Genomic DNA, 26067 nt, shown 5'->3' on the forward strand with positions numbered 1-26067 from the left:
CAAAGAAAGCCAGCATTTCAGGTAGATGGCTAGGCCAGAGCTAGTTTTCTCCCCACAAGGAATTTGATGTAGTAAATGTTCAAACATGATCCCCATCTTCATGGTGCAGTCACAGAAAAACCTTTCATGTGATTTTGCTGAACAGTCAAAAGGTTGTGTCAATGGCTTGAGAGCAAAAAAGCAACTAAAGGGTATAACTAAAGAAGCAAGAAGAATGAATATGAAATACAGCAGAATGATACAGAATGGATTGTATTCTTTGGAGTTCAGAATGGATAGTGGAGGAAGCAGAGAGACAGACGTGGTCTTGTACGTAAACTCCCTGCAAGTAGGAAACTAGCATAAAAGAGAATAGGCTTCTAGAACGTTTCTCATGATCTAATTTTTCTTGCAGCTATTTTTGTTTACATAAAACAATGTTAAAAATAACAACCCTGCCTGCCCCCTACAGTGGCCCAGTCTATTCTGTAGTAATGGGTAGATCAGACCTTAGACTTGTGGTCTGGAAGTAAGGTAAACAGGTTCCCGTAAAGGAATGAAAAGTCTGAAAAAAACTTGCTAGGATCCATAACGACAGCAACCACCATCCACACGATCTCTTAAAAAGTTAATTACATACCAATATCAGGGTTGAAGATTTCCTCTACAACTAGCTGGAAAAACTCTTTGGAAACTCCTCCTTCATCAACCCCTTGTTCTCCTTCAAATTCCACATATAATTGTTTTTTCAAGTCTGCTGGATTTTCCATGGCAATCATTTCTAACTATTGGATGAGAAACAAAATAGTTCTTTAGCACATCCATTTTATATGCACTGCATATACCAGAGATTATTTATCTGCCAACACAACATACAAGCAAGGCTGAAAAAGCCACTGTTTTAATTTCTAAGATATACCTTAACAGGCATACTGAGAATTCTGAAACTGACACAGAAAACCAAACAACCTGATGGACTAATTCATCAAAACCCAGTCATATTAAGTACATGTATCATACAAACATTTTAACTGTTGGAGAGAACAGCAGATAACTTAATGAGTTTCAAAGAGAGAGGATGGCCAAGCTTATCCTGCGAGGGAAGGGAGAGGTTAGGAGAGAAGAAGGCAGATGAAACTGGCTGTGATTGACACAGATAGTGCAGGGTGCCTCAGGCCTACTTGCCTGAAGGATCTTGTGGATGAATGAACAACTGCTCCTTCCAGGCAGGCGCGCTCAGGTTTGGGGGTGGGAAGAAGATGGATAAAAAGAAGGTAACAAGGTTTACACTGTTGCTTTGTCTAGACACTAATCCAAAAAAGTGGGAACTAAGTACTACTTCCTCCAGCAGCTGCTTCCATAGATTGCAGGGATATGCCTAGAATGAGCCATCCTTACCTACTGCAAAACTTCCTGTGGCAGCAGAACCTGTGGATGGCGCCCAGTACCTCAGTGCTGCAAGTGCTGCCCCCTCTCCATTTGATTTGGAGTCCACCACCCAAATAAGCCACAGAACCTGGCATGCACCTTAGAGTTTAATATTGTTAACAGCCTTTACAGTGATCTTGGATATAGGCACAGATCTATAGCGGAGCCATGGCCTATAAAAGACAATAGGTTTCTACTTAATCCAATTCAATTACTGAACGCCTGACCAGATCACAGATTTTGCTGGCATGCTAGCTGTTAAGACTGTACAATGCATGCTGGGCTGAACTGGTGTAGCTTTATATGCACAGTGAAACCAGCTTCAGGTTTAAACTGGAATTATCTGCCTTCACAACTGTCATGAAAATACCAAATTATTGGGAATTTCAGGCCATTGTCATAATAATGCAGATACAGGCCCCTAAATATTCCTCCCTTTGGGACAAAGGACTACAATTAGGAACGTGTGCTACAACAAACTCATGGAACCAACTGAACTCCAGAATTCTGATGGATTCACTCACGGGTAGCACCCAAGCATTAAAACTGCAACAACTTTTCCTGGATCCTGGCTAGCTTTTCACACTGGTACGGCACAGAGGTTGTTCTTGTGAGGTTTCCTCACTCCCATTGCCCTCATACACATGGGGTAATGGATCCTATTAGCTTTCTCTATATACTCTGATATTGCTGATTCCAAGGTGCGGTGGCCTAAGTGCAGGAGCTTGAGAGCATTCCTAGGTACATGCATATGCTTCTGCTCGCTTTTATCAGGAAAATACAATGACAGTTGTTCTCTCTGGCTTTTGATCGGGAGCAGTAGTTCAGCCTACAGTTTAAGTTTTTGAAAGTATTAAGCCAGAAACAAAACAAACCAGCAACTATTTTATAAAATGTTAGAAGCTTTAACAGCTGCAAAGCTTAGGGTAATCAGCCGTAACTCCTGACTTTACTTACAAATAAACAGGTTTTTTTTTAAAAAGAAGATTAGCAGCCACTTGCACAGCCCAATTTTGGCTTCATGGAATATTTGACAGTATTTGAATATAGCGAAATAGGTGGCCAATTGAACATATCTGACTAGTGTGATAACTTTACTATAATATACTCTTCTTGCAACAGGTCAGAAGCTGTGATTGGTAAAAGATGTGCAGGAAGGATGAGGAAAGGCACTTTTCCTGATCACTGAGGTCTACAGAATCATTGTTAACACTGGTTTCCTTTAACCATCTGGGAACATTTCAAGACATCCTTCCCGCACCCCATAAAATAGCTTCTATGCATTTGACAAAATTGAGCTACAGATACTGATGCTCTTGTGGCCATAAATTTTATTCCCAACACATAAAATATAAATAACCCTTCAAACCACTCATCATAATATTCCAAATATTAGATTACTTTCAGTAATTATTAGGCAGAGTTGTACCTTTTTAACTTTTAAGTGAAAGGGCTCAGAAGAATGCTTAGGACTGCACTGTTATCTGCATTTCTAGAAGTGTTGTACATGAAGTTGTCTTTTTATGTTTAGAGGGCAATATTTAAGTATCTATTTACACAGCAATAAAAATTGGTCCTTCAAGCTGACCTCAACAACAATATTCAGCTCGCAGACAATTAAAAGCAAGTGAGCCATGCACCTACAGAATAGGTATGGGCAAATTAAGTTACCATCACTGAATAAATGAAGCCTAGAAGAATCTTTCTGTACGTCAGACACAGTAACTGAGTAAGATCTAGACTTAAGCACTATTAATATCATCAAGATAAAGTTCTTTTTTTCCTTGCAGAATTCAAACAGGATGGCTTATGGCAACTGCCCGTTTCTGGATATCAGAGGAAAGGAGTTGGTGAGATTCCTTCCTGGCCCTCACAGGTCACAAATAACACTGCTTCTAAGTCGACATACTCCTTGTAAACTCATCACACACACTTAAAAGAAAACTTTTGTAGTTCCCTTAGAACATAAAGTTTATAGGCAACATTAGAACTGGGTCAAAGTTTTATTTTTATACTGCAGTAAGGCACTTCATAAATTTCAGCCGCCGTGGAACAAAGTCATTAAAATCAAAGGCCAAGAATATGATACGAGCAATTAAATATGAAGGCAGGATAGAATTTCCTTAAAAAGTAGTTTTTATTGGAGCAAGGGACTTAAAGGGGTATTTCATGGAGTGCTAATTTCATGGATTATGCTAATCAACCAGTTATGCAAAATATTCCAGCAGACAATGTAATCTCCATGCTTTAAGTGAACATGCACATCCAATATATCCTACCAATATATTCCAGCTATTAAATTTAGAGAAAGATTTTGTTCTGATGAGGTTGGGTAGTAACTGGGTTGTACAACTTGAGAGAGAGTTATTCCTAAAGTACATATGAAAACAAATTTTCTAACAGAAATAAGAATTAAGCCAGCCTGCTGATATGTGCACATAAGGATTAAAATAAAAGTGCTATACCAGCATCAGAAAAATAAAGCAACGACTTAAGTGGAAAAGTTATTTAAGGATTTATTTTTTTGTTTTAGAATGTGACACAGTATATATTTTGTATTCTTGCTTAACTGGCTATCCTCCACTACAATCACAAATACAGCACAACAGGGCCACCTGCAGACAAGCTAGTGGTTTCTACATACTTGGGTTGGTAAAAGTTTCCGAGTAAAGAAAAAAAAATCACTAAAACATTACAAAGGGAGAGTGAGAGAGAACGCACAAGTTAGTGCCTGAAGAAAAGAGAGTCCACTCCACAAGGCATGTAACAAAAGATTTGTGATCAGCTGAAGGAGGGAAAATGGAGGGAGGGGAAATTAGCTTGGCCAAGTTTTTAAGAGCATATAAAATTTTGGAAGGGGAGGATTTGAAGAGTAGGATGAGATTTCCAAATTATTCCTTTCTTTTCTTGCTTCCTCACATGCCCACCCCGCACTTGTCAACGTTAATATCCCACTTGACAATCTCATGCCTATCAGAAGGCCACAAAACAGGGCCACCACTGACAAAGCAGCGGTTACTTACTGTGGCTCAGATCCTACAACAGTGTTCCTCTTGTGCTTTTCTCTGGCTGCTATGGAGGATGTCCTCTGCTGTGGTGCTCACTTCTTTGGCTGCCAGCACTTTTGCTTGCACAAGGGCTCCTTCCAAAACATTGGATTTGTGCCAGCAGAAGTGCTAGCAGCTGAAAAAGCGGATGCCATGGCAGGTGACAGCCATTCAAGCAGTCAGAGACATGTGTGAAGGGTATAAAATGTCATAGCACCCAAACTTGTGTGCTAAGGAGACACTCCAAAATGCAAAAACAAAAAACAAAACACCCCCCCCCCCCAACCAACACATTAGTTTTTAAGTTTTAATAAAGAGAAACAATGACTTGGATCCACTGGGGCATTTCTGCATAGTGAGACTTTTCATTTCCCTGTTACATTTAGACAATCAAATTGTGATATGTTTTTGGCAAGAATATATCAAAGTTCTCAGCTCACGCACTCCTTCCTGCATCCCTTCTCATAATGCTATGAGACTGCAAATCGTCTTCAGTAAGTCACAATCTCTTGTGACATCTGAATCAGGTGCTTTCACAAATTGCAATTTGTTTTTTGCTTGCAAAGTAGGACTCTGAACCACAGGACATATAGGGATAAGACTTATTTTATGCTTCCTTTCCTTAAACATTAGAACCTACAGGAAAGAACATCATATAGCTTATGGAAGGAAGAAACACCATGATGCTATGAATCAAATTATCCTTAAGATAAGGATCACTGCTCATTATCCTTCATATGGAATTGTAAGCGGAAACTGCTGGGAAGTTTCCTAAAAACAAGTCACTGAGCTTTAGTAAGGTCCAATGCAGACATCTCAAGTTCAGTATTGTCTGCAACTTTCATTTCTCATATGCCAGGCTGAGTTTATCCTAACTGGGTATATACAGAGTGGACAACTAATTTCTTTTTATTATAGTTTGAAGCTACTTAGACATGCTATCATTTAGAGCAACTGTTTGATTTTAACCATATTAAAATAATTTGGGAGGTTTTTTTTTTAATGCTATTGTTTTGTGTCTTGATGAGCAGGTTGCATTTCTAGGAATTAAAGTTAGCAAACAAACACTTTGCTATGAACAATTTGGAGTTTTACTGTACCAGATGACATCTGCTTACATGTGTGTTGCAAGCAGTAGTAGTAGAAAATGTGTATCTATGGGAAAGTGCACAACTGATGATGACCAACTAGTCCAGGGCAGTGAGGGGAGAGAAACAGGATAAGAAGTGTTACACAGACTTGCTTGTAATGGACAGGGTTTAGTTATAGTTTCCTACTATCAAAGTATTAAATATTTTTACAGGAATTGTCCCTGAAAGTTCAATCTAGAAAAAATCATGGCCTTAATAATAATTTAAAAAAGCACCACCACTGTAGACATCAGGCCACATATAGTAAAATAGAACATCTAAAGGATTTTTTTAAGTTAAAAGGCTGATTTGTAATTTAACATACAGTGTTATACTTCTAGCTAAAGATTCTTCTTCCCAGATTGAACATCTAGAACCTCAAATATCTTCTTGAAAGGCTGATACTAGACAAATGCAGCGTACCAGAGTAAATATATTATGGACTACCTGTGCAGAAATTAAGAATCTTGATTAACTGATTTTATTATTTACTTATTTTATTCGATTTGTATTCCGCCCTCCCTGCACCAGCAGGCTCAGGGCATAACTGCAGAAAGCAAGTGTGTTATTTTCAAAGAATTGTTACAAAAATGCATTAATAAACACATCAATTTGTAGAGCCAATCCTATACATGTTATAGCCAGAGACTTCCAAAGCAGCAGTAACCTTTATTACTGCTTACTATAGCCGTACAAGATATACCATCCTGAATAAATCCAGGAATTACTAGTGATAATAAAGTAACATACTGGCTTCCAGCTATTTGGTTTTGACACGGTTGAGCTACTTACCCGGACAAGCGCATCATCTATGATATGATCACGTCTCACTTTAAGCCGCAAATATGGATTTAACTGCTGTCCTTGAACTAAACTGTAGAGTACAGTAATGCGTCGCTCACTGTACATACGGATTCTGTTGTCATAATACAATCCCAGGTTCTTGGTAACAGCATTCAGTATAAAGGGACATGTCATAAAGGAGAATTTGTTTTCCGTTTCTACCTTGAAGAAAGTGTAATCTTTGTCCATTTCTAGAACATCATTCAGTGGTTCATTAATAAACTCTTCAAAGGGGATAAGTGGTTTCCGGCAATCTATAGTTTTTACGCCAAGTTCTGTTTCCAGTGGGTCTACTCGAGGCCCTTTTTTATTTCTTCTTTCCTCACCCAGCAGTTCTTGAAGAGTTAGCTCGCTGGATTCTGGGATAGGCTCTTCATCCTCCTCTTCGTTATGATCTGTATCCACGTCCCCTCCTACTACATTTGCATAGTAAACCATTTTCAAGCACTTTGAAGCAGCAACAATGGCATCATCATCATTCACTAAGTTACGACTATTGAATTCATTGCTTATGACTTTGTAGGTTATAAGCTGCTGAAATGTTTCCATCATTCGTCGAATCTGGTCTGCGCTATACCTTGACCACAATCTGATCAGTTTTGCTTGAGCTGCGAGGGGTAACTTACTCATTGCTTTGCAAAACAATGGCAGTGCCATTTCCAGGTACTCAGGACTATGAAGATTACCATTTTCCATAACAATAACAAACAAGTTGAGATAGTTAGGATCTCTAGAGTACACATTATGGTAAGTCAAGTCACATTCCACATTGGGTGACAAGTACACAAGTGCATTTAAAAAGGCAGTTTCTATTTTTTCATTAGAAAGTAATCTATTGTAGACCCGTCTGACTGCATCAACGTCTACAGACACTTCATCTGGGCCTAATTTTTGAAGGTTGTTATCTCCCTGCGTATTATCACCTACTCTCGATGATGACGATGATGATGGTGCAACCAAATCTTCCTCCATGGCAGAAGAACAAGCAGCCTTTTCTTTTTCATCTTCATCCTTATCTTCATCCTTTCCTTGAAGAGACTTCAGTTCTTCCTTAGTATGCTGCTTGGCTTTTCGAAAACTCTGTACCAGTGCCTCAGCACTAGAAAACACTCTCCCGATGACACGAATTAAAGGGGAATAGTCCTCTTTTTCTCTACATAGCTCAAGAATTTCATATACCTTTTCTTCTGTTAAGAAAGTCACATCTACAAATTTAAAAACAAAACCAGAAAAGCTTTTTGAATTTAGGTCAGATACATTCATTTATAAGGCATTAGGAGACTCGCCATTTGCCAACCTTAATTGGCATACACCTTTTGCATTTCTTTATTTAGATACCAGAATGCAACTGTGCAACAGCATAAAGCTGTCTGAGCCCGTAATGATTCCTCAACTAGAAAATCATACTATTATAGTAGTATGTTACTGCTTGTGCCAACCTGGTTTGTGACAGTCTCTTTCTGTAGACTGCAGATATATTAGAGAGAAGAAAGAGAAGGCAAAAATAGCTGTGACAATGAACTATACCTGATTGGGCATCAGGTAAAACCACAGCCCTGCAATATCTACATCTCTTACTGCAGCCACAGGATGGAACTACATTACTGCATTAGGAAAACACAGTGTTGTGCAGTGGATATTGCATGAATTGTCTGACTCTTCTGTCAGAGAACAGAATATGCTCACACATATTGGTGGCAAGACTTTGCTTGGCCAAGATACATAGTTTTTTCCTTACTGCAGGACTGGAAATATGTTGTGATTACAAGACTGTATTTGATAATCCAGAAATCTACCATGACAATATGTTTCAGGAGAGAGAACTCTTTAACCCTAAATGTTCAAAAAGGTAGTTAAAAACCCAGTTGGTCACTCTGCAGAAATATGATGTCTAGTTATCAAGAAAGCAGTACCTGATTTTAACATGCTAGATGGGCCCTTAACATTTTTTCCTATCATTCCTGCCAGTGACATGAGCCACTACAATGGCAACAAGACTTGATTTTTGTTGTGAAAAAGAATCATGATATCTAAAATCCAATGTCTACTTCCATCATATGTGCAAAATGGCAGCACAACTACTACAGAAGTTGTACTGTGACAAGATAGAGCTTCCAACACCTTACCTTTAAAGTCGTCTCTTGGGCCTTGCATTTCCTTCTTGTTCATTTTTCTGTCAGTGCAGGAGTTGTTATGGGCACCTTTGGAATTGTTTTCTAGGTAAGCCGAGCTTGTCCCTTTCTTGGAGGGATGAGGATCACAGAGTTTTGCATTAATCTTATAAAGCTCGAGGGCTTTAATGGCTGCTGCATTGTTATCCATACGGAGAAAAGTTGGACAGGAAGCACAAAATTCATTCGTGCAGGCTTCATTTCCACAGCCCTCAGTTAACTGATGGTAGTAGCGTTCTATTAGATGCTTTGCAGCTGCTCGCTTCCTGTACCAAACATTCAAACAAGTAAGCACAAGGATTAGTATGGCTTTCATAGACCAAGCTCATTCAAATGACCAGCAAAGCATAGATTAGTAAGGCACTGAAGTAATCTCTTTCTATTTAAGAGATATTACACATAAGGAGAGCATGAACTGCAAGCTGCTGCAAATTATGTTTCACGATTCAGTATGTGAAAATGGAATTTGACTGCCAATTTCTGTATGCAGAACGAATAAGAAACTGAGGTCTCAGTTTGTACACAAGGGCAACACTTTGTACAAGTTACAAATTTAAGTTCCACTGATTTCAGTGGGAAATCTTTAAGCAATGAAACTTAGATATGCTTAACTAGGTACAGAGACAGGGTCAATATCTGGAGATGTTTGGTTGAATTATAAGATAAGTATATTAAGCTCCCATTAACTAATCTTGCTGCATATATAAAAATATAAATTGAGACCCACTATAAACATGCCGACATGGGTAATGTTTGGTTCAAAATCCATGCTTCAACTGGGGGGAGCGTATCAGCCTGAATTAAAAATTTGTGTTGTCATACTGTATTTTAAAAGTTTTCTAATGAATGTATAAGAAAGGATGTCAATTGATTAAAATTTGCAATAAGCCATCAAGCTGGGTAACCTATTAGACCTAGACACACGGGGTGTCCTGGAGAAGATGGCTCTTTCTTGGAGGGACAACGATCACAAGTTTCGCATAATTTTATAAAGCTTGGTGGCTTTAAAGGCTACTGCATTTTTATCCACATGTTTGTTATCCAAATCACAGCTTGCAAAACTTCAAATGAAGTTCAGATTCTGGTCTGCTGATGATCACAAATCATGATCTGTCAATCTGGACATCAAGCCCCACCATATGGTTTCTTAACCATAGCTGATTTGACATCTTGGCCTACCCTTGAGGCTAAACCAGATGGGACCGTGGCAGACCTCTCTCTCTCTCCTTGGGTCTGCCAAAAATATGCATAAAAGACAAGCCTGGGAAGGAGGGGATGTTTACAATTTTAACAGTAAAAAGTGGGCACCAAAGAGAACTCAGCAACAGACAAGCTTACTTCCTCATAACCCCCACCCCCTTTATGGAATCACAAGGAAGGAATCACTTGAGCTCCTAAACTCTGACCGTCTATCTAACTCATAATTGGGGCAGACCACACTGAAGAAAGCAGGATGTGTCAATGTCACACTTAGCTTGGCAAACCGTTTTCCCAAGTCATGCTAAAGTGATGTTCTGGGTCAACTCACTTCCCAAACTAAGAGACTTGCATAGATTATCTGATACTAAATGCAGGGCACAAATCAATGATTTATTAAAAAAAGGCTAGTAGAGATTGGACTGTTTTTAAAACCGCAGTCTTTCAGCTTCAATTCACTGTTACTGAAAGCAATATAAACAATCTGTTAACCCCACCCCCATTTCTAAATAAATGCATTTCAGCCCTCACATTGATCACTATTGCTACTGAAATTGGATTCCTCAGAGCGTAAAGCTTATTATGCTAGGAATATATACAAGTTTCTCTAATCTAATAAAACTATTCCATGCAGATCTCTCTGACATATTATAAAAGTTTACATGCAAGATGGACATTCCATGGTGAGAGTATTATTTGGTGTTAACCATGCTAAAAATGTATGCTGCAAAACAAAGACAACCTTTAAGTGTTAGACTATATGATCACTCACACAATGGCCGTCCCTGGCTGGGGCAATCAGTGATAAGCCCTCCCAGGGCGGGTGGGCAACTGTGGGTCAACCACACCCAAGGGTCTCAAACCCTATAGCCAGCGCTACAGTAAACAGTGTAAAATCCATGAGAAAGTTACCAGTATGAAAATGATGAACTTATTTAGAAAAGTAGTGTTTGTCTTTCCCAACTACAAATGTAAAGTATTACTTTTGGAAAAGCACAATGTAAAGGTCCTACCATCTAACAAATCAGTGTTAGACAAAGTTAAGAGATTCTATCGTCCCATATCAAATCACTAATTATCAAAACTTGGTACTACTACACTCCCCTCTCCAAAATAAAAGACAAAATGACATCCACAGAGGAAAGGAGTTTAAAAATATCAACACTTTTTCCTAATATTCTCTTCTTCCCTCTTTTTACCAGGTTACAGAGCAACAACATTTTTGGACGACTGTTGCCATCTTAGAAGGGATTGGATCTAGACTAAATTTTCCATATACAGACGGAACTTTCCTGACCCCCTTCTCCCACTTATCTCCACAAAGCGGAACTCTAAGGACAGGGCCCCCAGAGGAACAGTGGAGGTGGGGTTTTTCCTGCAGCAGGAAGGGGGAAATAAGTGGAAACTGCTAATTTAAACCTGGATGCAATCGGAGTTTTACAAGTTTCTTTAAAAAAATAGTTTATAATGAGTGTTAGTTTTTAACCCCAAGATGTTTGCAGTTAATGTAGCTGCACCTCTGGCAAATCAAGGAGTCAGTTGCGAATTATTCAAGGGGAGTTATTGTAATGCATCTGGAGTGTCAAAAATTAGGTAACTTTCAGCCTCATAATTTCAAATTACAATGATGAAAATGGAAACCACTAGCATAATGAAGCAAAATGGTATAGTGCAATATTTTCTGTATCACTAAGTCAATAGACATAGCTTAATTTTAGTTGTGCATAATAAAGGGGCAGATGACTATGGCTGTGAACCAGAGGAGCAACTGATATGACTGCAAATAATGCATACACCTGGCAATGCCACATTTTCACCTGAGGTAGAAGCAGATTAGCCTTTTTGGCTAGGGAAACTTCAAACTTGGAAGCTTAAAAGAAACCTATGGTAGTGCAGACCTTTTCTTTTATAAGCATACAGTTGCTAATCTGAACTGCAGTCAGTACACTATCAAACTGCAGTCAGTACACTATTAGTACACTATCAAAACAGTATTTAGGGACTGAAGAGTTTAAGGACATTGCTATGCTACCATCCTCTGGGGAAAAAAGAAATGATCTTGTATCAGACTGGGCTTTTTAATGTACAGTTCTTGGCCAACTACTACCCTGAGGAACCGATCGTTAAATAATTTCACTCGAATACAACTTAAAGGTGGCTGTTAAAGAACTACACTAATACAACACTGATGTTGCACCTGGCTTTAACATACAGTTTGCCAAACACTCTCTTTGAGATGCTAGTTATACTCACATTCGGCTAGCTTCTATGTTTTCAGAGTGAGGTTCTCCTGGTGATCTGCAAGGTTTAAATTTAAAAAAAAAACTGTTAAGCTATGCAGCATTCAGTTAAGTGACACAGCGATATTAACATATCATTAGCATCTCAATACTACATTTGCCTAGGGTCAAAACAGACAAGACAGGAGACCCAAGACTAAGATCTGCTTAAGATGAATTGACAAAGTGACTAATGAAGCTAAATCCTCTCTTCTGCATGTATGTAAAAACATTGCCAGACCAGGATCTCCAGCGCATCTAGCTTGACCTGAAATCACCATCACTGATTTCATTGAAAAGCGCTTCCTGGTTAGAGTTCTTAGAACCAAAGGCTCACAAATAGAAGCCTTAATGCTCATAAGCTTTTCATTTTTAAAAACTGCTTCTTTGAGTCAAGTAAACTTTGCTAAAAATGGGTTCTGTTATAAAGTTAGATCACACTTCAGAAGATACCAACTTTCTACAAAAGTTAAAACAGCAAGATAGGAAAAAAGAAACACTGAGACCATAGTATTTCTAGTCCAGAACAGAAAATACTTGACGGGGCGGCCCTAGTTGATAGTATTCATAAAACTAAGTTATTTAATTTGTTCCAGCAAGTAAATTCTGACGATGCAGTGAATACTAACTGCGTGTGTACATTCAATTGCCTACAAACCATGATATGCTGTAAGCATTTCAGGCAGATGTAAAGTCAAAATGTTTAGGAAGAGAACTATGATCTTTGGTAGCAGTGACAAAAGCTGTTCGCTGCTCCTTTTTCTATAATGGCGTCAAAGGTAGCTTTTGACCAGGGATAAATTAACCGGACTAGAGTTGCAGACCTGCTTTGAAGAACAGTTAAGTCGCCTGGTCCACTTGGGCTGCAAACCTATGAACATATTCTCAAGTCCCTCTGAGAAAAATGAGGTTTACTTCTTAGTAGATTTTGTTCAGAGGGCCCCCCTTAAATTACTTCAGCTCCTTACCAAAGTCACTCCCCTGTGCTGTAATTATGCATGACAGGCAAAGATCACAGCTAACCGTCCTTTGGGCAAGAAGCATGACCTAAAGGAAGATTCTATAGTCTTCAGCTTGGTTCTATGCTAAAGAGAAATCTATCAGCTTACATACACACACTATTTGTAACACGAATGGGGAAGCCAGGCTGCTTGTTGCTTAACCAGTTATTAAAGTTTTGAGTCCCAGTAGAGCACATATGAAAGAAGTGACCTCTTGAAGCCCTCATAATGCAAATAAATTTCACTGCTGCTACACTCTCCATACAATGCAGAATGTCAGGGTTTATAAAGACTTATCTTACATTCATGATGGCATAATCACCTGTTATAGCAAAGCATGGTGTGCTGCTATGTAAATGAGCCTGGTTTGCATGTTCCTGTCTCTTCTTGCACATGGCAGCCAAAGAACTATTTCCACTTTTGCAACAAACCATTGGCTTGATTCCAGACAAGTTTTCCACTGAAGTTTCCCCAATTCCCCTCCACACTACAGCCCCCATGCCACTTGCTGGTCCCACAACCATCATTATAGCCTTTTTGGTTGTCAAAGGCAGTTCCCTCCTACCTTTCATACCAGTGGAAAACCTGGCTGGATACAACCCAGTTTGTTGTATCTGAACCAGCCATAGTTTGTGATTTTCCTCCAAACATGGATTTTAAAAAGTGGTTTAAACTTGGTTTGGAATCCTGGGGTGCTAAGAATGCTTTTGCCAGTGTGTGTACAACAGAAAAACTGGAAGTAATATTGCTTCCTGTATGTAAAAGGAGGAAGAAAAGCAGAGCACAAAGGTGCAAGGATTCCCAGGCTTGCTCCTATAATGACAAACCAAGGCTTGCCTTTGCATGTGAAGCATGAAGTCATGTATTGCCCACAGTGTTTGAACAGGAGGAATTAGTTTTATACTGGACATGGAAGACTGATGGCCTTATGACAAAAGCACACTTAAGTTTCTTCTGATATTTCTCTTCATTTCTGCACAGTCATATTCATTTAACTGTCAAAATTCACATAGCTAATTACCTCATCATACCAAGTTCTAACCTGCACAGATTCAACAGGCATCATATATCTGCTGTTACACTGGAAAACCTTCAGCATGAACTTCCTAATTATTTATCCCTTCTGGAAGACCCCTTCTGCTTCTGAAACACTATAAGTGTGAGCAGGTTCTAAATCCCATGTGACATGATGTCACCAGGCATTGAACTTGAAACAGCTCTTTTTCCTTTAAAAGGATTTGTCTGGCTACCCCTGTAGTTATCAGGTCTTCAGAATTACATGCCTGGCAGAAGCCAGCATGCCAGACCCTAGAAGACACAAAAGCTAGAATGTATTCTAAGACCAAAATCAGGTCTGCTTGAAAAAAGAATTAGTAGTTTCTTGGAATGATAGTAATTATCTAAACAATTTAACTTTTCCATTAGCATTAAACATCTAAGTTAGAATAATGTAGTAGTGTGAATAGTTGGGTTTATTATATATGGTCTGGTTTGCTTAACAGACGTCCCCTCCTTAAAAATATTTCTGAATTTTGCTCAGTGTTATCTCACAGCGAGGCATTTCTGGTGACTGCCACTCAGAAGTAGAGCTCCTACAAAACCAAAGTCCAAGACTGAGCAGTTGTTGGAAGCACTGCTTATACCGGTTTGGGCAGGCCTTTTGTGACTCAAGAGTTAAGCCAGTAAGGTGCAATGATTAAAGTATCAAGGAAGTCCAAGTTCAAATTTCTCCTTGTAAAACTCTGTGGGAGACCCTGGACCAGTAACTCTTCAATGTATTCTGCCTCAGGGAGCAAGTTTGAGAATAGGGGGAATGAGTAGCAAACAAAGCATATACACCATTGTGCTTTTCTTGGATGAAATGTGAAATGTACAATAAAGACAAAGTACAGGGAAGTTTCAATTATATTTTCGAAGGGGGGCGGGTTTGATTTGTTACCTGCCCTAAGCCATCAGGAGATTATAAAGCTAAATGACAAATGCTCAAAAAAGAAAATTTGGTCTAAATCTACAGAAGCCTCGATGTTCTTAATCTAAGCTAGTTATACAATATTAAGACAGTACACGGCAAGGCTGTAAAGTACTTCTGCTAAATACAAGTGCACAGCTTTAACATCTATTCCAAGCATTCCTATGTATGTTTCAATTAGCCATATTTGTATGCATGAAATAAATGTGTGGTAAAGTGGTAGCAGCTACCCTGAAGCAGGACCAGTAAGAAAAATGCAAGAACAGGAGTAGTCTAACAAGTTCATCTGAAAGTTTGGTGTCAGAATCTCATGTATCAGTCCCTGGATCCACCACAGGCCTGCTAAAAACTACCAGGCTCAGTATGCAGTAGTAGAGAGAGCCTCCCATTTTTGTTTCTTTAACAATGCGATGCTAAATTACTCAAGTCTAAGCCAAAACAATAGGGTTAGACTTGCACAGGACTGCACTGTAAATTAATCAGATACACAATCAGATTATCGTGAATAAACTCAAAGTAAGAAAACTGAACTCAGTTTGACAAAGACTCATGTAGGCAACTTCAGTTACTACAGCTCTTAGCCAAAGAGATTCAAATGCTCCTCAAATTTCTGGAAACGGGGAGGGCTCTCTCCATGTGTATGACAAAGGTAGAATTTTAAATTAACCTAGTATGACTTGCCTGGTCATGTCACCTATGCTATCTTAAGTAATAACTGGTATCTAAGGATAGTCACAATTTAGAACTTAACATGGCACTTTATACCTGAATGCCATTGATTTCAATGCCATTTATAAAATGCCTGCAATACTGCAAACAAAATCAGTTCAGGGGAGGTATTTGCCATCTTCCCATTGCAGTCACTTTAAAAAGCCACTCTTGAGGTCAGAGGATCACTGGGAATGGTGTGGGATGCGGCGAGGACAAAATTAGCAGGGGGAAGTTTTCAGTAGAATCAGGAATTTGTTATTTCAGCTCTTTGCTGGTCCCCCAAATACCAGCTGAGACGTTAATCCTCGAGTTGTAGAACACAAGGAGCCTTCAGCAACTATACATAAAATCAGAAGAGTTAGCAGTGTTAGTCTGTCGTGGCAAAATGGTAAAGAGTCCAGTAGCACCTTTAAGACTAACTATATAGTAGCATAAGCTTTCGAGAGCCACAGCTGATGCATCTGACGAAGAGAGCTATGGCTCTCGAAAGCTTATACTACTATAAAGTTAATTAGTCTCAGGGCTCATTTTGAGGGGGAACGTACAGGAATGCAGTTCCGGCAGTTCTCCAAAGAGGTCACGTCAGGTGGCCCTGCCCACCTGACTTTCAGCCATTTTGGGCCTGTTTTGGCCTGGACTGGGGCTGAAACAGCCTGGATTGGATTGGTGCTGAGCGGGGAAACCCTCCCCTGCCCAGCACTGACCCGATCTGGGCCATTTTGGCCCCAAACCAGGCCCCAAATGGCCACTTCCAGTCATTTAGGGGCCCTTTTTGCCATTTTGAGCCCAATTTCAGCCCTGAATGGCCAGGATTGAGTCCAAAACAGCCAGGATAGGTGATGTCAGGGGGCGTGGCATATGCAAATCAGTTAGGCCAATGACACACTTCTGGTGATATCAAGGGGCGTGGCATATGCTAACGAGTTATGCTAATGAGCCCCTCCCGCTCTTTTTCTACAAAATGACCCCTGGTTAGACTTAAAGGTGCTCCTGGACTCTTTTTTATACAAACAACAGATCCATTTTATGTACATTTTCAGGAGCTTAGCCAGTAACGACTTACTAGTTTATTATTATTATTGCAGAAAGTTTATTCAAGAAACACTTTGTCAGCTGCAATGTAGAATACATTTGCCAATGTGAAAAGAAGCTTTTTAATGCTACATTACATAATTTTAAACAGTCTAAAAGACACTGCATAACTACAAAATATTCAATATTAGAGAACCCTAACAACCAGAAGTTATGTATATTTATCATAATCTTATCGCAAGTGCCCTTACAGTTGTCAACCCTGAATTAGACTGCAGAAAATGTGATCACAACACACACCCACTAATCTGAACACTGCAGCATGAGCTAGCAATTTCAAATGGTGGCTCACTTCCAACAACCCTCGGAGCAACTTCTCCATTCTGCAAGCCACTCCTTTTACCTCCACTGTAACTCCCTAGGAGAGAAAAGCAAAGGTATGCAAGTCTGCTGCAATTAGCAATACTAAAGTTTCCTTTAAAAAAAGAATAAAATAAAGCTTCAGTAAACTATGCAATCATATTTAATAAAACCTTGCATCAAGATTTTTCATTTTCTAGGTTTTTAAAAAAATATTCTGACTATTTTAAAGCTTACAATAGTAACATATGGCCTCTACTGGACACTGGCTAGTTTTTCCAAAAAGCGGAACTCTGTGATTATGCCATTTAATTTAATTGGATGTTCAACTCAATACAAAAATGATGATTACATCCATACTTGTCTTAACAGTGTCCTCCTAAAGATTACTTGCATTCCCATTAAGATGTTATCAAATCATAAAAAATACATTTTGCATTTGAAATAGTTGTTTAATAAAAGCTCACAATATTTTGAAATTTACCTTTTACAAGCTGTGGCCATTCGGTGACATTGGGGTGATCACAATTTTGTGTTGTTGATCAAAAATAGGTTCTCGCCAGTCCTCTTGTGCTGAGCCAAGCATAAGCTTAATGGGGCTAAATGAATAAATTTATGCTTAGTTAAATATCCTTAAGTTCATATTTTAAGTCATGTTTTAATGAACAATGATTGTGATGTTAGGTGATGCATTCTGAACCCAAGAATAAAATTCTGCCATAAATCCATGTGTCAGAATTCTACTTACGTTCTATAAATTGACTTGGGAAACTCATCCATAAAGAATGTAAATTAAGTGAAAGACATTTCCTGATAGAGGAATTTTAGTGGAACTTCAGTGAAATAAAAGAGTATTTGAACTATCGTACAGAGACATGGAAATATGGGGTTCCATGCTGAAAGCATCAAGCTCTGCCTCTACATATTTTAATCTTGCCTCCCTAGGTTCTTCGTTCTCTGTATTCTCCCAGTGTCTAGGCAAAATTAGAGACTGGATAAGGTTATTGTATCTAAGCTGGATCAAGCCTGATCCTCAAGCCTAGGGGTTATGGGAGGTACTTGGGACTCACAGACTTTGATTTATAAATGCACCTGGAAGCTGTGGTTGTGGTTCTGGCAAACCCACTGATAAACTGTCTTGTATTCCTTTAAACTTCCAGAGCTAGACTATAAGGGCCATCCATTATAATCAAAATGTTGAAGCCTGCCCTTCTGATGGGGATAGGTCATAGTGAGTACACTGTACTAACAAGAGTTACCTATTGCCCTCCACAATCAATTCAATTTGAATAAAGGCCCAAACAGCTTAGGTTCCAATGCAGCCAAAACATTCTCTCTTCTTACATATGTGACTCTTAAAGACTGATCTATAGTGAATGATCAATCTCAGGTATTACACCTTGTTTTCTTTGTGGCTGCCTGTACTTGTGGAATGCAGCTGCTCTAGAAACTTGCCAAACTGAGAGTCTGAGTATCTAATAAAAGGATCTTTGATTCTCAAAAGCTTGTACCCTGAAAATCCTGTTGGTCTTTAAGGTGCTACTGGACTCAGATACTGGTGTTCTACTGCAGACCAACACAGCTACTCAAGTGAAATGGAGCATTTTCTGGAAGCAGTACATAATCTTTTTGGTTAGCTTTTGATAGCCAGGGACAGATGGCAGGAGAGTATCATTTTAATATTTATAAAGGCTTTGTGTTTGATATTATTCACCCCAATCCTTCAGGATGAGGATGCTACAAGCCAAAATAAGGAAGTGGATGTTATACAAATACAAGCCATAATTCTACTATTCATTAGTAATTCTTCAACATTTTTTCCACAGTACAGTTTAACTTTAGCTGCTATCAACTTCAAAAGGCAATTTCCAATACATTACTAGTCACAATTAATCTAAAGTACATGCTGTATTGTCCTGAAAAAATTACAAGTATTATTCCAATAAAGTGTCTTTATAATGTTTCTAATTAACCATTTAAATCACATTTAATTATTTCCTTGTCAAGTATTTCAGTCCACGTATTTGTTGTTATTGGGACATAAAATTAACAGGGAATTTTAATTTTTTTTCATTAAATGTAAGTAAAATAAAGATGCTAAATCAGGTCATGTGATATTTAGGGCACTGGGAAATTTTCTGATTCATATTCTTCCAGGAAACCAACACTACTGACATGGAATGATTAAACTTATCAAAACAGCTATTCATTTTTAAAGTTGTGATTTCCAACACCTAGTTGCCTGCTTTGGAAAACATCTATTACACTACAAGACCAAGTGTTTTAGGACCATTTCACACTGGGTTTTTAGTCATAAGCATTATGTGTTTTAACTGTACACCTAACAATGCAAAGCATAAATGTAACATTTAAATGCATGCAAACGTCAGTACTGTATTTGTCAGAGAGCTATGAATGATTGCAGGTTTCTTTAGCAAATACTTGGTAGAAATCTTCCCACTGCCATTTTGCACTTTACCATGGAACACTCGTACTGCCTGCTCTCTTGACAATGTTTGCTAAACCAAGGGCTGAGAGCTACTTCTATCCTTCTCCCCAAATAAATTAATGATACGCACAGCATGAAAACAACTTGGTTCACAGTGCTTAAACTCTTCTCTTCTGTTATCCTATTTGCAGTGGAAATTTCTATTTCAAATTTTTACCTGTCAACTGTTTCCTGTGCTCTGGCTTCACTGGTATAAGATGTAGAGCTGATCTTCTACTCTGTCATGTCGCTGCCAGCCAGCGATTATTCAGCAACACTCGTACCCACAGCACCCCGAGGCCACCCATTGGCTTTTTGCTCTCCAGCTGAAGATTTCCATTGCTGAAACGGAACCAGTTAATGTCTTACCTACTTCTACAGTCTGATCTTATTCTTACCTACACTTAAAGCATAAAATTCTAAATCTTCATCCTGAAAAGGGTCCCAATGTTCTCATCTCCTACTTCAGAAACTCCTGATGATACTGAACCACACGAGAACTGCTAAAACACTTTTCAATTTAAATACTGAATTGTAAGAGTAGGGAAAATATTGGAGAAAGTCTAAATTACTGCTCACTACAAGGTGCACAATGACTGTGGGATTGCTTGCATAGTGGACTCCCCCCAACCCCTTAAATGCTGTTGCTCTATCAAGAAAACATATTTGGTAGAGGCACATGAATTCACATAATATGTCTGCATATAGCATACAGTAAACTTATGTTTTCTCTTCATTTTCAAAGACTGGCTTTAGCTGCTTTTAACTACTATTAAATGAGCAACTGTCAATAAAAACTATACTATGCAACAATCATCATTTTAAAATGTTGGAAAACAGCCTAAGATCTACAAGTGTATACAAGTGAACAGAAGCTTCTCTGCTACAACAAAGTTATAAAAACAGTTAAACTTAATGCAAATATTTCATTTGCACATTATTTTACTGTGGAAGTATTCTAATGTACAATTTGTTTTAAATATTATCATGGCAAAAGGACAGGGGGAACGGTCCCAAACTCCAAGGCAAAAGGCACACTAAGGACACGCCAAAAGACCGCTGCTGCAATCCAAAACTTTATTCACAAACGCCGAGGGTCAAATCAAGAAGACGGGAGCGCCCACACTCTCCGGCTGCTCCCGGCGGGAGATTGGCAACGGGTTTGCCCGGCTAAATTGTCCCGTTTCGCAAGGCTCACAGCTTCATCAAAAGCCACAAATAAATTCTTAGTGTAAAGCGTATTTCTTTTACTGAAAAATAACCTGCTAGACAAGAATCAAGTTTCTTCCTAGTTTTAGTTAAACAGAATTTCCTCCCTTGGCAAACCCGTTACCAATCTCCCGCCGGGAGCAGCTGAAGGTAACCGTGAGCCTTGCAAAACGGGACAATTTAGCCAGGCAAACCCGTTGCCAATCTCCCGCCGGGAGCAGCCGGAGAGTGTGGGCGCTCCCCTGTCTTCTTGATTTGACCCTCGGCATTTGTGAATAAAGCTTTGGATTGCAGCAGCGGTCTTTTGGCGTGTCCTTAGTGTGCCTTTGCCTTTAAATATTATCACGGACAGAGGAAAGATACTGGGCTTTCTAGAATACTGAGATTCAAGGAGCAGCTGCAGAACAGCAAGGACTGAAGGATATGGGACGGAGAATGACTTCTGCACAGTGAAATATTATCTGAGGCTTGGTAATAAAAAGTTACCTTCAGCCCCAAACTTTAATGGCTATTACAGAGCCTGACCATGTAGTTAATTTATTTTTTATTTTATATTTCTGCTGACATCATGATTGCTCGAAAACTGTTCACTGAAAACTGAAAGGTCAATTTTTCAGGGTTTCATTATAGCTGACACGGAACATCAGAAGTCTTTTCTGTGCTCTGTGGTCATTCACACTCCTGATGTCCTTATTTCTGGTACAATCTGAACTGGTCCTACCAGAACTTTTTAACAGATATTAACATCAAGAGATTGCTCCGGAAGACAAACAGACTGCTGAGCACTCTAGAAAAATACCTTGTGTATCACAGACCACAGAATGTCATGAATCACAACAGACTATATGGTAGCAGTTTTAAGACCTTCATGCTGAATACAAAGCATAGAAGGTATTACTGGAGTATGTTAAACTGATCTAGCCCTTTAAAAAATATTAGACATAGTTCTTCAAAGCAGTGATCCCTAGCTAAAAGCCAAGTTTTATCTTGTTGTTAATTTCTTCTACCATCAAAAAGGTTTTCAAAGAGAGGAACTTATGCTTGGTCCAAGACCCATCAAGATATGGAGCTGTTATACTTGTGACAACTAACTGTACAATAACTCTTTAAATCAGTAATCGTACTGTACTATAATTATGATAAAGTATATGAAATACATAAACTTTTAGACATCTAAAACAAGCTAAGAATTCAGACCTGTAGTTAAAAGGAACAAGAAGTACATCTTCAGCTGTCTTTCTGAGACTGAAGAGCAACTTTCTGGACAGACAGCAAAACATGTGGGCCGGCCCAAAGATGCTGTAAGTGCAAGATCCACTGAGCAGTCATTGGCTGCCACATGAGGCTACATTTTAGAAGTCTTCTAGGAACAGTTACAACACAGTTTAGGGGTAAGTTCCAATCAACCTCAACTTTCATTAATAATAGTAGTAGCAGCAGCAGGAGCAGCAATAACTAGGGGTGTGCGCTTCGGGAATCCGATTCAGGTAAAATACCAGAATTGGACCTGATCCAGAAAGCTTTGGGATTTCCGAATTGAGGCCAGCCTGAAGCAAAGCTTTCTGAAGCATTCATAATGCTTTGGGAAGCTTCGGGTCAAGTAGTTTAAATGCCTGTTTCCCTGCCACTGCGAGCAGCAGGGAAAGGGGCATTTAAACCCCTGAATCAGCTGCTCGTTGGGGGCTTCCTCAACCATCGGCTGAGTACCAGCACCGCTGTCAGGGCCATAGAACTCCTTGGCCCCATCAGCGGCAGGTGAAGGAGGCGGCGGGGTCGCAGGCATAAGCCTGCATGTCCCCGCCAGGCACTCCATTCACCCGCCGGTGTTGGGGCCGAGGAACTCCTTGGTCCTGACACCAGCAGGGGAAAGAGGTAGCGGAGACGTAGGCATAAGCCTGCATCTCCCAGCCAGGTGCTCCGCCAGGCACTCCATTCGCCATCAGCGGCAGGCAGAGGCAACGACATAAGCCTGCACCTCAGCAGAGCAAAGGTAAGTGGGGGGGGCTGAGGGGGCTGGGTGTGGTGGGTTTTTTAAAGGGCCCTGCTGCTTGCAAGTGGCAGGACAGGACTCTTTAAACTATCAGCTGGCAGGCGGCAGGAGGGAATCCCCCCTGCCGCCTGCCAGCTGATAGGGAGTGGGGGCTAAGGGGGGGGTTGGGAGTGGGTTGCTGGGAGAAAACTCAGCCCCCTAAATCACTTTGGAATGCTCCGAATCTTTACAGAGCATTCCGAAATGATTAAAATACCTGAATCTGAAGTGGCTTGCCACTTTGGATTTTGGGTATTTCCGAATGTTATTCTTGCTTCGGGTAAACCCAAAACAGGAAATCCGAATATTTTCAGCGTGCACACCCCTAGTAATAACAACATTCAATTTATATACCGCCCTTCAGGATGACTTAACACCCACTCAGAGCAGTTTACAAAGTATGTTATTATTATCCTCACAACAACAAACACTCTGTGAGGTGGGTGGGGCTGAGCGAGTTCCTAGAAACTGTGACTGACCCAAGGTCACCCAGCTGGCTTCAAGTGGAGTGGGGAATCAAACCCAGTTCTCCAGATTAGAGTCCCGCACTCTTAACCACTACACCAAACTGGCTCTATCATCTATAACTCTACCATCACTCTCGTTTCAGGTAAAACACTACTTCAGAACAAAAATGTATTTGACACATGTGCCCATTATCCAGTAATTTTCTATGGGCCTGGCAAACAAAATGTGCATGCGTTCATCTGCAAAGGCTGCCCATTCATTTTAATGGAGGGGGGGACGACAATTTGTAGTTGTAAAAATTTAATAAATATAGAGTGCATTTACACCTCTGGTTCTGAGTAGCTGTATAATGCATGTGTAACTTAACTGTCTGACTCCCTACAGAAACGTCATTTCATGTTTATTTTTCTCTGCATCCTAACACTTAGATCTTGGTGTAGTTTATTTTTACATGAACAAGCCTGGGCATCCTCAGTTTCACATGATCCACTCTCTACTCACAAGCTCAATAATTAAAGACTATCCACTTCCACTGCAAAACACTGCCTGGGTCAAAGTGTGAACTGCATGGGAGATTATCAGACTTCTGAAATATTTTTAAAATGTACTTTTTTTGCCCAAGAAGACTCAATACACCTTAACCTGGATGGCCTGGGCTAGTCAGATCTCGCTAGACCTTGGAAGCTAAATAGGGCTGACCCTGGTTAGTACTTATATGGGAGACTGACCAGCAAGTTAGTCCAGGGTTGTTACTCAGGGGTAGGCAATGGCAAACCACCTCTGTTTGTCTCCTGCATTGAAAACCTACAGGTTGCCGTAAGTTGGCTGCAATCTGACAGCACATTACACACAAGATTCTACCTTTCCATCAAAGATGCTCAGCCAAGTCCTTCTGCATGACACCACAGGGCTGGGGTGTATGGATTACAGACCTCAAGTAGCTTACAAGGGGTTATTCTCTGTGGCCTGCAGCACGGGCACCCATAAACTGCATCCTTGGCTCTGTAGAGAGGCACCATCTGTACCTCTCAGTGGAACTCAGGTTCTGCAACTGCCATTGCAACTGACTTGCAGTGGAAGACCTTGAGGAAGTCTTCTTCTGAGAGATGACTGAAATTCCCACTGCAGTTGGCCAGGATCCTGCAGTTCCTACGGTGACTGCAATGACTTGGCTCCATGCAGAAGTGATTTCTCTTTGAAATAAGATCCCACACAAGAACCGCACCAGGATCTGGGACAGAGCAAACCATGGCTTGAAGTTCAGATGTACCAACAAACTGTGGTTTACTGAGAGAGCAGGAGTCTTTAATTGTCAAACTGTTTATAAAGGAAAGGAAGCACACAAACCCAAGGATTCACAAGGTTCATTCATATAATGGCAAACCATAATTTATGCCATGTCTAAATCATTTCAACACTAAAGAGCAATGCACCAACAATCTAGAAGGGCTGGTCATGTAATATATTGAATGCTGTTGTAGTACCATGAGTTTTAAAAAAAATCTTACTACAACAAACAGTGAATTTGAATTTCTGAATGTATTGTGCTGTAAATGTATTGTAACACTGAATTGGAATGTGCAATTGGGATGTCCTTTATGTCTTTACTCCACATAAGCCAGACCAAAGCCAAAGCTACTTTATACAGACTACAAAATATTATGAGTTAAAACATTTGTTTGGGACCAGATAGCACCATGATATCATATGATACTATATCAGTAGATAAAACATGGTGTAGGAACAGAATACACAAATTAAAATAAAGTGCTAGACTCAGGGAAGGAACAGTTTATTATCCATACCACAATAACATTGGGCAGTTAAGATAAAACAAAGGCTGACTCAATTTGTGTTCTATTCACAAACAACTAGCATACAATATTCAACTTTCTCTGGCTCATGGAACAATTTACAGAATACATCACTCATTTACTCAGCATATTCATTTCTAACAATTGCAAAGTTTCTAGTAAGTGTACATTACGTAATAAATCAATTGCATGAATATACCCCTAAAATTCATATAAACATGACTTGTTTCAAGGGTCTCTATCAGGTTTATTAAGACGACAAGTTTTGCTGCTAGAAACATAACATCTAAGGTAGGAATTTTTCACATACCATGTTCTATCAGCACTTCAGCAGATTGGTCTTGCAAGTTACCGAGTGATCTTCAACAGGTTACAGACCTAGGATACAATTATATAGAGAGACAGATAGATTTTAAAATGGTGGCTTAAGATGCTGGATAAGACAATACCATTCACTGTAAACTCACACTACAAAGGTTACTTGACCTATACTACTTCATGTTTGCAGCCCTAAAACAAATGTATCTGAAAACTATACCCGGGTTGTGACAGGGGGAGCATAAGATGCCTTGAGTCACACCCTGGAGACTTACTGGCTGAGATGACTTTCCCGCATGCAGATAACCCTTTGCCCAACTACCAGGAAGGGGCAGGAAGGGGCATTTGGGCCATAAACGTTTGAAACATGCACCTTAAGCTGATTAGGGGGCAGAGAAATCCACTTCCAAACTCACAATAGGGTGAAGGGAAACCTACCCAGCTGGGTCAGGAAGGGTTAAAAGATTTGGACACCTTGTCCTGAGTGCTCAAGCCAGGACCAGGAACAAGGGGGGAGGGGGAATAGAGAGCAACCTGCTTTGACCAGCCCTATTTCTGTGGCTTTGTGTCCATCCCAGGTAACCCCAGTAACTG

At 39.8% G+C, this 26067-nt stretch overlaps 1 protein-coding gene across 4 annotated transcripts in view; it reads right to left on the reverse strand.

Moving 5' to 3' along the window:
* UBE3A (ubiquitin protein ligase E3A) overlaps window positions 1-25535 on the reverse strand; it is a 31589-nt gene extending 6054 nt beyond the window's left edge. The window contains exons 1-7 of one of the 4 annotated variants that reach the window (XM_054973444.1): window positions 25466-25535; window positions 19814-19977; window positions 17632-17746; window positions 12049-12093; window positions 8554-8668; window positions 6377-7632; window positions 620-764 (exon numbers count right to left, since the gene is read on the reverse strand). In XM_054973444.1, coding sequence (XP_054829419.1) covers window positions 620-764; window positions 6377-7632; window positions 8554-8596 — 1444 coding nt within the window. In that variant the 5' untranslated portion in view covers window positions 8597-8668; window positions 12049-12093; window positions 17632-17746; window positions 19814-19977; window positions 25466-25535. Of the gene's footprint in view, window positions 1-619; window positions 765-6376; window positions 7633-8553; window positions 8865-12048; window positions 12094-17087; window positions 17134-17631; window positions 17747-19813; window positions 19978-25465 lie in introns of those variants that run through there. The other 3 variants (XM_054973443.1, XM_054973442.1, XM_054973445.1) reach the window with 3 other exon arrangements.
* Between the last annotated feature and the right edge of the window lie 532 nt (window positions 25536-26067).

The sequence above is a fragment of the Eublepharis macularius genome, chromosome 3, assembly GCF_028583425.1.
Source record: "Eublepharis macularius isolate TG4126 chromosome 3, MPM_Emac_v1.0, whole genome shotgun sequence".
Classification (NCBI taxonomy): Eukaryota; Metazoa; Chordata; class Lepidosauria; order Squamata; family Eublepharidae; genus Eublepharis; species Eublepharis macularius.